Here is a 14,897-nt window from a genome sequence, read left to right on the forward strand (position 1 = left end):
TTTCCTTTGAGTTCCACTAATTTCTGGTCTCTTCCCATTGTGACTTGGTGTATGTCCTTCAAGACTTACCAGTAAATTTATTTATTTATTCATTAAAAATATTTATTTTTAAAAAAGATTTTATTTATTTATTTGACAGAAATCACAAGTAGGCAGAGAGGCAGGCAGAGAGAGAAGGGGAAGCAGGCTCCCTGCTGAGAAGAGAGCCTGATGCAGGGCTCGATCTCAGGACCCTGAGATCATGACCTGAGCCGAAGGCAGAGGCTTTAACTCACTGAGCCACCCAGGCGCCCCAGTAAAATACTTAAAAAGGTATATTTATATGCAAGTATGTTTTCTTTACATAAATAATACTGAAATAGTCATAGCTTTTTTACTCAATGTACTTCTGAGATCTATCTACACTAATAGATAATATTCTAGATTTTTAAAATTGTGTATGCCATTGCATATTTCTGTTGATGTATCCTTACACTGTGTCTGACATTTTGCTATTAAAAACAGTGACTGCCCTTGTATATTTTTCCCTGAGCAAATAGACAATGACAACTAGAATCATGGGGCACAGGGTAGAGTCATTTTCAATTTAAAAAAATGCTGTCAAAAAAACTATCAAATTGCTCTTTGTGTGATTACATTAATTTTATTTGTTTCCAATTTAATTAATTTTTTCTTTTTTTCTATTTTTTCTTTTCCTTCTATCTTCTTGTTCTTTTTATAACCTCATAATTTAAAAGCATGATTTATTTTCTCATCTTTCTTATTTTCAAATGAATGTATATTAAGTTAAAATGCACTATAAATTTCCCTCTGAATACACCTTAGTTGCAGTCCACACATTTTGATATATTTGGGCTTAATTGTTATTAAGCTGTAAATATTTAATCATTTTCATTTTTAAAATTTTTATATTTTCAATTTTTTTAAGTAGACTCTATGCCCAATGTGGGGCTTGAATTCACAACCTTGAGATCAAGAGTTGCATGGTCTACCAACTGAGCCACCCAGGCACCTCTAACTCAATTTATTTATTTATTTTTAGCTTCTATGGCGCTGATCCCTGTTTTATATTTCAGCTATACAATCTAGATCTTTCCATGCTGCAGGATGTCACAGATATGTTAAGAATCACTGTAAATCAACACAGTTGAATGAAGAAGGGTATATGAAAGCAAGAAACTAGAACAATTATTGTAGGATTCCAATGTGCCAGGAATGGTAACAGATAAGGGAAAAGACATTTTAACAATGATAGCCAATCAGATATGTACAAGTATGTTCAAAATACTTACAAAAAGGCAGAGGGATGAGTAACTAATTGCGTGGTGTCGGAGAAGGCTTTATATAGGAAATAATATTTGAGTCTTGAAGAGATATTCCAGGGAAGAAAGAACAGCATGCATACGGGTAGGCAAAGAACAATAAAAGAGTTTAGTGTGTCCAAGGAAATACAGGCAATTTGGTGGATCTGGAGTAGCACTGGGGAACAGTGGTGTGGCTGGGGGAGACAGACTGCAAAAATAGGTCAGGTCGAGGTTACATTATGAAGGACTTATATGTCATGCTAAGGGGTCAAGGCTGCCAACTAGAGTCACAGATGTAACAGTAAAGCAGCAATCACACTTGTTTCCTAGTTAATATCTCAATTAAAAAAAATTCAAATTGACTTACCTTTCAACACTATTGAGATAAGAAGATCCATCATGGCCTCCTACTGCATAAAGCAGGTCATCAAGAACACTGACCCCAACTCCACATCGCCTTTTGCTCATTGAAGCTACCATTCGCCATTCATTGGTCTGTGGATCGTATCTTTCAACACTAGAAATGGCATCTCCACTGCACCAGCCACCGACTGGGGAAGTAATAGAAGTGGTCAGGAGAATACCTGTCCTAAAGCACAGAAGGTATCACTCACTGCAAAACCAATTATCTCTAGAAGCAGGTGAAAACACAAGTTATGACTTCTACTTATTCTACTAGGGTTGTTATAACTTTAATTTTCTAAATAAGTTAGTATTAGGTCCATTTTACAGAGAAGGGCAAGGACACTAACTTAAATCAAACTGAGAAGTAATATGGCATTTAATTGATCGAGCACTTTATTTAGGGAGGAAACTGGGGTCTGACTGTTACCTCTATTAAGCAATATGAACTTGGGACTATCTTGTAAACTACCTTATTTGCAAAATAAGGAATAAAAACTAAAAGTAAAATACTATACACATGAAACTGCTTTCTAAAGAATAAAACACTACATAAATGTAATTTGTTATTGGAAACTGAAAGAACTAAAACTGGACAAAAAATAACAAACATCGGTGATACGGTGAAAAGGGCATCCTCAGACACTGGCATGTATTCCTCTAATACTAGTGGAAATGCAAACTGGTACAGCCCCTCTGGAAAAGAGTATGGAGTCTCCTCAAAAAATTGAAAATAGGGGCGCCTGGGTGGCTCAGTGGGTTAAGCCGCTGCCTTCGGCTCAGGTCATGATCCCGGAGTCCTGGGATCGAGTCCCACATCGGGCTCTCTGCTCAGCAGGGAGCCTGCTTCCTCCTCTCTCTCTCTGCCTGCCTCTCTGCCTACATCTCTCTCTGTCAAATAAATAAATAAAATCTTAAAAAAAAAATTGAAAATAGAACTACCGTACAATCCAGCAATCCCACTTCAGGATATTTATCCAAAGAAAATGAAACCACCAATTCGAATAGATATATGAACCCCAATGTTCAATGTGGCATTATTTACAACAGCAAGATATGAAAGCAACCTAAGTATCTACTGATAAATGAATAGGTATGTATCACATATATACAACTGAAAATTACTCAGCCATAAAAAAGAAAGAAGGAAATCTTGCCATTTGCGACAATACAGTTGAATCTAGAGGGATCCAACTAAGTGATATAAGTCAGACACAGAAAAACAAACAGAATACAATTTCACTTAGGTGGAATCTAAAAAATAAAACAAACAAAACAAAACAGAAATAAACTCAAAGATATAGGAAACAAACTATTGGTTACCAGAGCAAGGAAGGTTTATGAAGTGGCTGAAATAGGTAAAGGGGATTAAGAGGTACAAATTTCCAATTTAAAATAAATTAGTCATTGGGTGTAGCAGAAGGAATACAGTCAATAATACTGTAATATATTTGGTGGTGATACATGGTAACAAGGGTTATTTTGTAATGCAAAAAATATGAAATCACTATGATGTATACCTGAAACTAACAAGATACTATATGGTAATTATACTTTTTTTAAGTTTTATTTTTTTAGTATTCCAAGATTCATTGTTTATGCACCACACTCAGTGCTCTATGCAATATGTGCCCTCCTTAATACCCACCACCAGGCTCCCCATTCCCACACTCCTCTTCCCTCCAAAACCCTCAGTTTGTTTCTCAGAGTCCACAGTCTCTCATGTTTCATCTCCCCTTCTGATTTACCCCAATTCATTTTTCCTTTCCTTCTCCTAATGTCCTCCATGTTATTTCTTAGGCTCTACACTGACCAGTCCAGTCTATGTTCATACAAAAGTTGGGTATTTAAAAAAAAAAAAATCAAAGTACAAGTTTTAGGAGTGCAAAAGAAGTCACCTTGCAAATAGGAAGTGATTGAGTAGGGTTTCATTGCCCACCTGGCACCCTTTTTCTGGTAACCTCAGTTTTTGAAAGGAGACATAGTTTTGCTGCTTTGACTGGTGGGACCAGAGAAGCAAAACTAAGTCATAACCTGTGAGAAGTGCTGTCAGGACCTTTATCTGGATAAACTCCTATAGGTCATTCTGAAATAAACATTTCTAAGTGAAAAAAAAAAAAAGTTGGGTATTCATCCTATCTGATGGAGGCGTATTATTCCATTGTACATATGGATCATATATCTTCTTTATCCATTCATTTGTTGAAGGGCATCTTGGCTCTTTCCACAGTTTGACGAATTTGGCCATTGGTGTTATGAACATTGGGATATATATGGCCCTTCTTTTCACTACATCTGTATCTTTGGGGTAAATACCCAGTCGTGCAATTGCAGGGTCATGGGGTAGCTCTATTTTTAAGTTAAGGAATCTCCACACTGTTTTCCAAAGTGGCTGCACCAATTTGCATTCCCACCAACAGTGTAAGAGGGTCCCCCTTTCTCCATATCCTCTCCAACACTTGTTGTTTCTTGTCTTGTTAATTTTGGCCATTATAACTGTTGTAAGATGGTATCTCAGTGTGGTTTTGATTTGAATCTCCCTGATGGCTAATAATGATGAACATTTTTTCATGTGTCCGTTAGTGATTTGTATGTCTTCTTTGGAGAAGTATCTGTTCATGTTTTCTGTCCATTTTTTGACGTGATAATCTGTTTTTTGAGTCTTGAGTTTGAGCAGTTCTTTATAGATCTTGGATATCAGCCGATCAAAATTTCACCCGTGTTTTTCAAAGTGTTGAAACAAACAATCCTAAAATTTGTATGGAACCAAGAAGACCCCAAATTGCTAAGGAAATGTTGAAAAAGAAAAACAAAACCGGGGGCATCATGTTGCCTGATTTCAAGTTTATGACAAAGCTGTGGTCACCAAGACAGCATGGTAGTGGCACAAAAACAGACACATAGACCAGTGGAACAGAGTAGAGAGTCCAGATATGGACCCACAATTATGGTGAAATAATATTCGACAAAGCAGGGAAAAATATACGGTGGAAAAAAGACCTTCAATAAATGTCTCTTCAATAAATGGTGCTGGGAAAACTGGAGAGCTATGTGTAGAAGAATGAAACGCGAGCCATTCTCTTACACCATACACAAAGCTAAACTTGAAATGGATAAAAGACTCAATGTGAGGCAGAAATCTATAAAAATCCTGGAGAAGAACATAGGCAGTAACCTCTTTGACATCGGCCACAGCAACTTCTTTCAAGACCTGTCTCCAAAGGCAAAGGAAATAAAAGTGAAAATGAACTTTTGGGACTTCATCAAGATCAAAAGCTTCTGCACAGCAAAGGAAACAATCAATCAAAGAGGCAACCCACAGAGTGGGAGAAGATATTTGCAAATAATACTATGTTAATTATATTTTAAAAAAACTATAAATCAGAAGCTTAGGGTTTGTTTTTATTCTAATAGGGGAAGGGATTTTTGACTTATCTACTCATGGTCTCTTAATAGGTCCTCTTGTGACTAAAAATCATACAAAAATTCTTATGATACACACTACAAAATACTTTGTTTAATCTTCAATCTGTACTGAATTCTATATTATCCAACATGACATTTAAGGTCAGAAAACTTTTAGAAAAAACTACATTTTTCATAACCAGAATGTTCAAAACGAGTTCCACAGAGCTTCTTGGAGTACAACCTGAGTTCTACCTGGAAAAAAAATGTAGTTATACCAGATATATTTGTTATTCTTTCAAATCATCTCTATTCCAATCCAAAATAAGAGCTACACTCTGGAGACTCAAGAAGTTAAGTAAGAATATCTTAGTCTCAAAATATTTGATAAATAATGGTTTCTATAATGTTCCTAATCTTCTAGATGGATGTGAAAACTCACTTCTGTATTTCAAATCTCAATGTGCTGTACACATTTTATTTTTTATGGTTTCATTTATAAATAAAATAGATTTTATTTATTTATTTGACAGGGAGACAATGAGAGAGGGAACACAAACAGGGGAAGGGCATAGGGAGAAGCAGGCTCCCTACTGAGCAAGGAGCCCAATGTGGGACTCGATCCCAGGACCCCAGGATCATTACCTGAGCTGAAGGCAGATGCTTAACAACCAAGTCACCCTGATGCCCCTTATGGTTTCATTTAAATCAGAATATTCAAATAATACTAAATCACAGCAAGGGGAATGGGTTAGATATGGGATGGGTATTAAGGAAGGCACTTGTGATGAGCATTGAGTGTGTTTGTAAGTGATGAATCACTGAATTCTACTCTAGAAACCAATATTGTGCTTCATGTTAACTAATTAAAAAAATACTAAATCATAGTAAGTTTGTGTATCTTAATTTGCTTAAATTTTAATTCTGTTCTAGGATATATGCCAGGATTTTCATTATCAGAAAAAACATCTTAAAATCCAAAATAAAATTTGGCTGCAAATGTGAGGGTTATAAGCATTTAAGACGAATCAAATACCCTAACCACCAAACTTGGGCATAATTTTATAATGGGAGCCATTAAAACCAATTTTTTTGGATTATCTGGCTCCAAATCAAATTATTATCACTTCATAAATTGTGTTATTTGATACCAATGAAAAAATAGGCCTTTAGGAAAGAAAATTTAAATATTTCCTGTGACTTGAGGAAACAAGAAAAGGAAAGGATCAATTCCACTGTCTTAGGGCAACTTCACCTGCATTATGATTTCTGAGGCAATAAGTGATGATATAGCTGGGACAGAACTAGTTATTATAAGCTAAGTACAAGCTGTACTTAGCAAAATAAAGTGTACGGAAGTCCTTGCCATGAGAAATCTCAATGTGAGTTAAACAATGTATCTAAGAAAAAATATTGCTGAAAATTAAAGAAACATGTAGTTTTATATTGGTGAGATGTTGACAATAAAAAGAATTACTTCAAAGACAGTTTTGGTCAAAAAGCATTACTTTAAAGAAGGCAACTTTTAGAAAGTATTTGGAATGAGGATCACTGAACCGTGAAAACTTAAAAAAAAAACAAAAACCTAAACAAAATAGGAACACAAAATGATAAATATCAAGAAGTCTAATGGAAAACAAGAGGACAGGCCAGAATATAGTAAGAGAAGTAAAATGCTCCTGAGTAAAAAACCACTAAGATTATATCTTAGGTTTCCAGAGTTTATTTCCACAGAGTGATGAAGAAAGGAAGGCTAAATTTTCTAAAGTTAAGCGAGAATTGGTAATGTGGCATTCTAAAGATAATGAAAACAAAATTGCAATAAAAACCAAAAGAAATTGAAGATTAAGCTTTACTAAAGTAGAGACAGGTCAAATAATGTCAGTGAACAGTATCACTCAAGAATGATATTCAGAGGCGCCTGGGTGGCTCGGTGGGTTAGGCCGCTGCCTTCGGCTCAGGTCATGATCTCAGGGTCCTGGAATCGAGGCCCGCATCGGGCTCTCTGCTCAGCAGGGAGCCTGCTTCCTCCTCTCTCTCTGCCTGCCTTTCTGCCTGCTTGTGATCTCTCTCTGTCAAATAAATAAATAAAACCTTAAAAAAAAAAATGATATTCAGATCTGGAAAATAGAGAGAGAAAGCTGGAAAAACCAAAGCAATGTACAGGAAAAGACCTAATGTCTTTTCTCTATAAATGAAAATGTAAAGCTTCATAGTGTAAAAAAAGATAGCAGATAATTTAACTTTTCTTCTTTATATTTTTCTATTAATTAAAATTTCTTATTTATTTGAGAAAGAGAGCGGGAGCATGTGTGTACATGGGCATGCGTGGAAGAGGGGCAGACAGAAAGGCGGACAGAGAGGGGGAGAGCGAATCCCAAGCAGGCTCTGCCCCTCCAGTGAAGCCCCACACCAGGTTTGATCTCATGATCATGAGCTCATGACCTCAGCCGAAATGAAAAGTCAGGCACCCAACCGGCTGAACCACCCAGGCACCCTGTTAATCAAAATTTTACACTGCATATATATTATCAGAAAAATAAAGGTGTTATTTATTTATTTTAAAAGATTTTATCCATTCATTTTAGAGAGAGTGTGTGTGCTCTAGTTGGGGGAGGGGCAGAGGCAGAGTGAGAGCAGACTCCCTGCTGAGTGTGGAGCCCGATGTGGGGACCAATCCCAGGAACCTGAGATCACGACCTGAGCTGAAGTCAGATGTTTAACAACTTAGACAACCAGGTGCTCCAAAGGTGTCATTTAAAAATAGGTTATCTTTCATATGCAAAGTGATATTAGTAATCCATTAAGGCTACTGGCATGTACTTTTTCCATCAGTCATGGTGGGTTGATGCTCATTTCTCACTAGTATTACTCAGGATCAACGGCAAACAATTAATCTTTTTTTTTTTTTTTTGTAGCAATTAATCTTTACTGAGTGCCTAGTCTGACAAGATTGCTAGGCAATCTGGGAACTACAAAGCTATATTAGAAAGGGTCTTTGCCTTCAAATTAACAACATTGTCAAGGAATCAGATATTCAATCAGCAATGTGAAATTATGTGATTACTAGGAGGAATTTGAGATCATAAAATTGATCCAATTTAGCTGGCTTCTAAAGAAGACAAAATGTGGTTTTATTAATAACATGGTATTTTTTTTTAAAGATTTTATTTTTAAGTAATCCCTACACTCAACATAGGGCTTAAAACCACAACCCTGAGACCAAGAGTCGCATACTACATTAACTGAGCCAGCCAGCTGCTCAAAGGGTACTTTCTTTCTTTTCTATACCCAAAGTGGATCTTGAACTCCCAACCCTGAGATCAAGAGTCACATGCTTTACTAACTGAGCAAGCTAGTCACCCAATACCATGATTTAATCAAAGAGGCAAATGAGATTTTCATGAAGATGGTTACACACTGGAAACATGCCATCTGGCAATTAATAATCAGGTCACATTGGAAAAATATGGTAGAAATCAGCAGGATAAAGATGGCAGCTATTGAATAACTTAAATGAAGTCAAGTTTAAATTTCTATTTAGGGCCACCTGGGCAGCTCAGTGGGTTAAGCCTCTGCCCTTGGCTCAGGTCGTGATCTCAGGGTCCTGGGATTGAGCCCTGCATCGGGCTCTCTGCTCAGCAGGGAACCTGCTTCCCTCTACCTCCCCCTCTGCCTACAGCTCTGCCTACTTGTGATCTCTCTCTCCCTCTCTGTCAAGTAAATAAATAAATAAAATCTTAAAACAAATAAACAAAAAATTTCTATTTAAAGGAGCTACATTAGTGTCTCTCAGCATTCCCAAAGGTATGCCTTGTCTAGTTCCACTGGATTGGTATCCCCAACAAACCCAGAGAGGACCCTGGACATGAAATATACTTTCCATATGCCTATTTGGCTTAGCCTCTAGCTTTTCATCATAGGGAGGTTCTCTTCTATTTCATTTGTTTGAGTTCCTGTCACCTTCCTTTCTACCTTAATCTTGTTCTTAATCATTGCCAGAATGTTCTGAGGCTGATGAAACAGTACTGTACTGTCATCCCTAGTCTGGGAATTAAAACTAACAGTCAGCCATACAAAACAGTTAATAGAGCTCATAATAATGAACATAACTCCACAAAGATGGCCCTACTACTACATTCCTAAAACCAATACATCATGAAACCACAGGTAGCAAATAATTATATCTTGCAGGCATCTAATTTTAAAAACAGACAATTGACTTTTAAAGTTGAAAAGGCAGCGGCGCGGGGGAGCGCCTAGGTGGCTCAGTGGGTTAAGCCTCTGCCTTCAGCCCAGGTCATGGTCTCAGGGTCCTGGGATCGAGCCCTGCATCGGTGGGGAGCCTGCTTCCCCCCACCCCCCGTCTCTCTCTGCTTGCCTGTCTGCCTGCTTGTGATCTCTCTCTCTCTTTGTGTCAAATAAATAAATAAAATCTTAAAAGAAAAAAAAAAAGTAAAGAGAGGGGGGTGCCTGACTGGCTGTTGGGTAGAGCATGCAACTCTTGATCTCAGGCTCGTGAATTCAAGCCCTATGCTGAGTGTGGAGCCTATTGAAAAAAAAAATTTTTTTTTAAGATTTTTATTTATTTATTTGATAGAGATCACAAGTAGGCATAGAGGCAGGCAGAGAGAGGAGGAGGAAGCAGGCTCTCCACGGAGCAGAGAGCCCGATGCGGTACTCGATCCCAGGACCCTGAGATCACGACCTGAGCCGAAGGCAGAGGCTTAACCCACTGAGCCACCCAGGTGCCCTGAAAAAAAATTTTTAAATAAAATATCAAAATTGGGAGAGAAATTCTAAGACTGTATGTGGGGGCAAGGATGCAAGACGTAGGTGTGAGCATGCAAGTGTCTATATAACCCCACATAAACAGGTGAATATGTACCTGTTCATACATGGGAACGAAAGACACAGGAATAAATAAGAGTGCTAATACAAATGATAAATCTATTAATAACACCAGAGACATATGGACAACTAGGAGTATGAGAGAATTCAGTGCATAGTGAATTAATAATTAAGTCTGAAATTTAAACAAGAATGAAGAAATTCCTTCAAAAGAGGAAAAAAAAATCCTGATGAGGATTAAGGAGAAAAAGAAAACTTGGCATCAGTTTTCTTCTTGAAGAAATACTACTCTCTCTCTTTCTCAAATAAATAAAATCATTTATTTGACTGACAGAGAAAGCACAAATAGCAGAGGGGCAGGCAGAGGGAGAAGCAGCAGCAGGCTCCCCACTGAGCAGAGAGCCTGATGTGGGGCTTGATTCCAGGATCCTGGGATTATGAACTGAAGGCAGATGCTTAACTGACTGAGTCACCCAGGTGCCCCTCAAATAAATAAATAAATCATTAAAAAGGGGGGGGGTGGCACTTGGGTGGCTAGTTGGTCAGGTGTCCACCTTGTGATTTCAGCTGAGGTCATGGTCTTATGGGTCACAGGATCAAGCCCCATGTCGGGCTCTGGGCTCAGAATCTACTTGGGATTCTCTCTCCCTCTCCTTCTGTCCCGTCCCCTGTTCTCACATGTGCGCTCTCTCTCTCCCTTTCAAATAAATAAAAAAAGAAATACTACAATATCCTCTACAAGAAGAAATTTAGATGAAAAAATTTAAAAAGAAAGAACTCAAAACAGAAATTATCACATTTTTCTTCTTTTTTAAAAAGATTATTTATTTGAGAGAAAGAGAGCAGGGGGAGGGGCCGAGGGAGAGGAAGAGACCGGGGAAAGAGAATCTCAAGCAGACTCCATGATGACTGCGGGCCTGACTTGGAGCTCGATCTCAAGACCCTGAGATCATAACCTGAGCTGAAACTAAGAGTCAGACACTTAACCGGCTGAGCTACCAACGTGCCTCTTCTTCTAAAAATATAGGGGAAAATATATTTCCACAAGCCAACAGAAAATTAAACTGGAAAGAAAGTCCACCAGGAACTTGGGACTAAGCAAAGGCAGACGAACGTGCTGCAGCACCTAAGAGGTAATAAATACTGTTAAAGACACGAGCTCCCACTTGCAGGGTATTTAAGAGAATACATAACCCATGTTCCCATAGACAATGGTTAGGCTGATGGAAAAGGATACTATGCCCCAGAGATTGCACAAAATTCCATGCTGAAAAGGAATAGAACACTTCACATAAAAATAAATAAATAGATAGATAGCTAGATAAAAAATAAAACTGGACAAAAGAATCCAAGCATGCCTGCATCTAAAAAGCCATGGAGTTACAGAAAGTTGGGAATTAAAATAAAATACTACAATAAATCCTGGCTAGCTCCATGTATCAGAATTAGAAAAAATATTCAAAGAACTTGCTACAAACTAAATGTTTGTATGCTGCATCAAAATTTGTATGCTGAAATCTAGTCCCCAGTGTGATGGTATTAGGGCCTTTGTGAGGTGCTTAGGTCATGAGGGCAGAGCTTTCATGAATGGGATTAGTGTTCTTATAAAGGAGAACTCAAAAAGTTCCCTTGCCCCTACCACTGAGAAAGAACACAGCCAAAAGACGAGAAGACAACCTTCCACGAAGAAGCAAGTGGGCCCTCATGAGACACAGAATCTGCTGATGACCTATCTTGGACTTCCCAGCCTCCAGAACTGTGAGAAATAAATTTATGTTTATAACTACCCAGTTCCTGGGTTTCTGTTGGAGTAGCCCAAATGGACTAAGAAAGAACTAGTAAGAAGTAGTCTGACTGTTCAAGTGAGAGAGGTAGCTGAATTTACATGGATGGAAGGGAAACATCTGAGGCTGAAAATTCTCAAGAGATTTCGGAATAGAGAGTAGGAGCAAAATGATAGAGCAGATTGTCTTGGGCTCAGTCTAGCTCAACAGAGCTAGGAAAGCATGTAACTATTTAATGTAATGTTTTTTGACAGTTCTAGATAATTATGAGGTGTCTTGCACACTGGTATAAAATTAATGCATATGACTCATTTTAACAAAACATCCTTTGCATGACATTTTTAGACTTATATAAAATAGAGCACTCTCAGAGAATACCAGTGTTGGATCATGAGTTAACAGTCAAGCTACAAGGTAACTTATTATGTGTTTCTTATGACAGTGGATATCACAGTTGTCCAAGCATAGATCAAGTGACAGTTTAACATGTGGGAAAGTATTCAGTTTAGTCATAGTACAGTAAGTCCCAAACCTGCAAAGAGTACTTCTCCACATCGAATAGGTTTCCGTGGTCTTGTCCTTGGTCCTTGCATTAGTGGTCGTTCTTGAGGCAATAGGAGATAGTTTTTAGCTTCATCTACCAAGTCTCTGTGGAGGAAATTTTGCCTTTATTCCAAATGTCTAAATAACATTGTTAGTCAAATCCCAATATGGTTTAGGAATATGTAAGTTGGCAAAGGGGAACAAGCATAAATCAAACCAAATCATGAATGCCAGCCAATATTTAAAAAGTCACAAATACAAGAGAAATGATGCCAGTCACACTATGAGTTGTAAATTGATTGGTATTTCCATTATGACTTCTTATCTTAGTATAAAATTTAGCCTAAAACTTAATATGCTTGGGGCCAACAACAACTTACGGGAAACTAAAACTTACAACTCAATTACCAGCCTGCATAGTTATTGCTTTCTAATGAATTTTACTAGATTCTGGAGAATACTGGCAAAGCAATACATCAGCTCTGGCACTAGATATTTGTTATTGTAATTAAACAATATAACTATGTCAAAAACTGGATTGCTAAAAAGAAAAACTATACTGTCATTTAATAATTAAGTTGTTACCCAGTACCATATGAAATGGTTTGCTCTCAACAAGTCTACTGAGGATGAACAAATTTTTTTTTCTGCCTATTAAGGTACTTTCTGAGAAGATCCTAGTAATTATACTTGTTGAATACAATATCCTAATACAAACCATTCATGTATGTACTCCACTCACTTGAGTCCTCCGAGTTATTCAGTGCCTAATCAGTGCAAATTCAATCTCTTATTCTTTCTCAACTTTGGAAGGGCTTCCTAAAATATATTTTCATTTCTCTAGCTTTTTATGTTACAAACAGTAATTCATTCCTGCAGGACCAGTCCCAAGCATGACCCAATAATGCACTTCTAATATATGATTTTGATAAGACTCTTCCAAAAAACCAACAATCCCTGTCCCCCAAATCCCAACCTGATGACCAAGAGCTTTTTCAAGCTTCCTCAGCCTTAAAAACAAGGATTGTGATCTCCTAATAGCTGTTTTTTTTTCTTTTTTTAATTTTATTTATTTATTTGACAGACGAGATCACAAGTAGGCAGAGAGGCAGGCGGGGGGGCGGGGAAGCAGGCTCCCTGCTGAGCAGAGAGCCCGATGCGGGGCTTGATCCCAGGACCCTGGAATCATGGCCCGAGCCCAAGGCAGAGGCTTTAACCCACTGAGACACCTAGGCGTCCCCAATAGCTGGTTTTTAATTGAGTGCTCAGGGATTCCCAGAAGGAGTACTATAGAGCTAATACACTGAAATGCACCAAGAAATACAAATATTTAGGAAGCAACACAAATAAGGAAATTAGGAGAAAACAGGAACACTCACTGCTGATTTTTGCCACCCAGAGCCATTCATACCTGCATTCTTCATCACTTTTGATGAGGGGATCAGAGCCTACGGTGCCCACCAGGAACTTGGGACTAAGCAAAGGCAGACGAACGTGCTGCAGCACCTAAGAGGTAATAAATACTGTTAAAGACACGAGCTCCCACTTGCAGGGTATTTAAGAGAATACATAACCCATGTTCCCATACTGTGTTTTCAATTGTTTTGGGATCTAACTGAATTAATTTGATTTAATTAATAAATAAAAAAGAGGGAGGGAAGGCACAAATACTAAACCTAAATTTATTCTACCATTTCAGTAATCAGAATAATCAGAAAATTGAAAGCATACTAATATCGATTTAGAATGCTATTTTGAGCTTTCAGCAATATGTTATAAGCTCTTTTATAATTACCTTATATAACTGAACTATAACAATCTGGAAGAATATCCTATTAAATTGCTAAAAATATAGTCATAATAATAAAAACTTTAAACATTTCATCTAGTGACCACTTATGGCCCATATCATCCCTGTACTCTTCAACATGTGATTTCCAAGTCACATTGGGATGGGAAACAGGATAACTGCCATCCTTGCTTTCTCTTGTTCCTTTAGTACCATTCGGGTTCTGACTTGTCCTATATCCTAACCTAGAGCTGAGGCAAGATAGAGAGGAAGCCAAGGAGCAAAAGTACATAGTGATAAACACTTAAAATGTTTCTAAACACTCTAATGATTTATTGGGAGACAGATGATCTCTGTTACAGTCTAACATAAGGGACAGTGACAACTGTTTCTTTTTTGCAAGTCAAATATATATTATTTCATCCACTACAAAAAAGACAGTTACGTGGAGAAATGTTTCCATCATACCTGGGGTAATTGAGGACGTCTTTCTTGAATACTATATTTGACCCAGGCCATCACCGCGTTGAACACCTGTTCTTCACTGCGAACATTTAGTTCATCACTAGATATTATATCAATAAGCTGATTGGCTGGAAGCAACATGAACTCTTCACTTTCCATCACCTGTTCAAAGTTAGGTAAGAATAAAGAAAAAACCCTGTGACTACATTTAAGGTACTGTTTCGATATTGTTCTTCAGGGTTATAGGACAAAGCTCTATTTCATAATGGAGCTGCGTTCAAAAGAGTACCAGAGAAGAAAAAAATTTTGAAAAGGGAACAAAGATAGGCAGAGCATGGAGGACTTTTAGGACAA

At 37.7% G+C, this 14,897-nt stretch overlaps 1 protein-coding gene across 1 annotated transcript in view; it reads right to left on the reverse strand.

Moving 5' to 3' along the window:
* Nucleotides 1-14,897, reverse strand: part of KLHL20 (kelch like family member 20) — a 61,590-nt gene that overhangs the window by 11,877 nt on the left and 34,816 nt on the right. The window contains exons 4-7 of the mRNA XM_044267386.1: nt 14,547-14,705; nt 13,701-13,795; nt 12,279-12,394; nt 1,672-1,855 (exon numbers count right to left, since the gene is read on the reverse strand). Of these exons, the coding sequence (XP_044123321.1) occupies nt 1,672-1,855; nt 12,279-12,394; nt 13,701-13,795; nt 14,547-14,705 (554 nt within the window). The remainder of the gene's footprint in view (nt 1-1,671; nt 1,856-12,278; nt 12,395-13,700; nt 13,796-14,546; nt 14,706-14,897) is intronic.

The sequence above is a fragment of the Neovison vison genome, chromosome 10 (assembly GCF_020171115.1).
Source record: "Neovison vison isolate M4711 chromosome 10, ASM_NN_V1, whole genome shotgun sequence".
Taxonomy (NCBI): Eukaryota; Metazoa; Chordata; class Mammalia; order Carnivora; family Mustelidae; genus Neogale; species Neogale vison.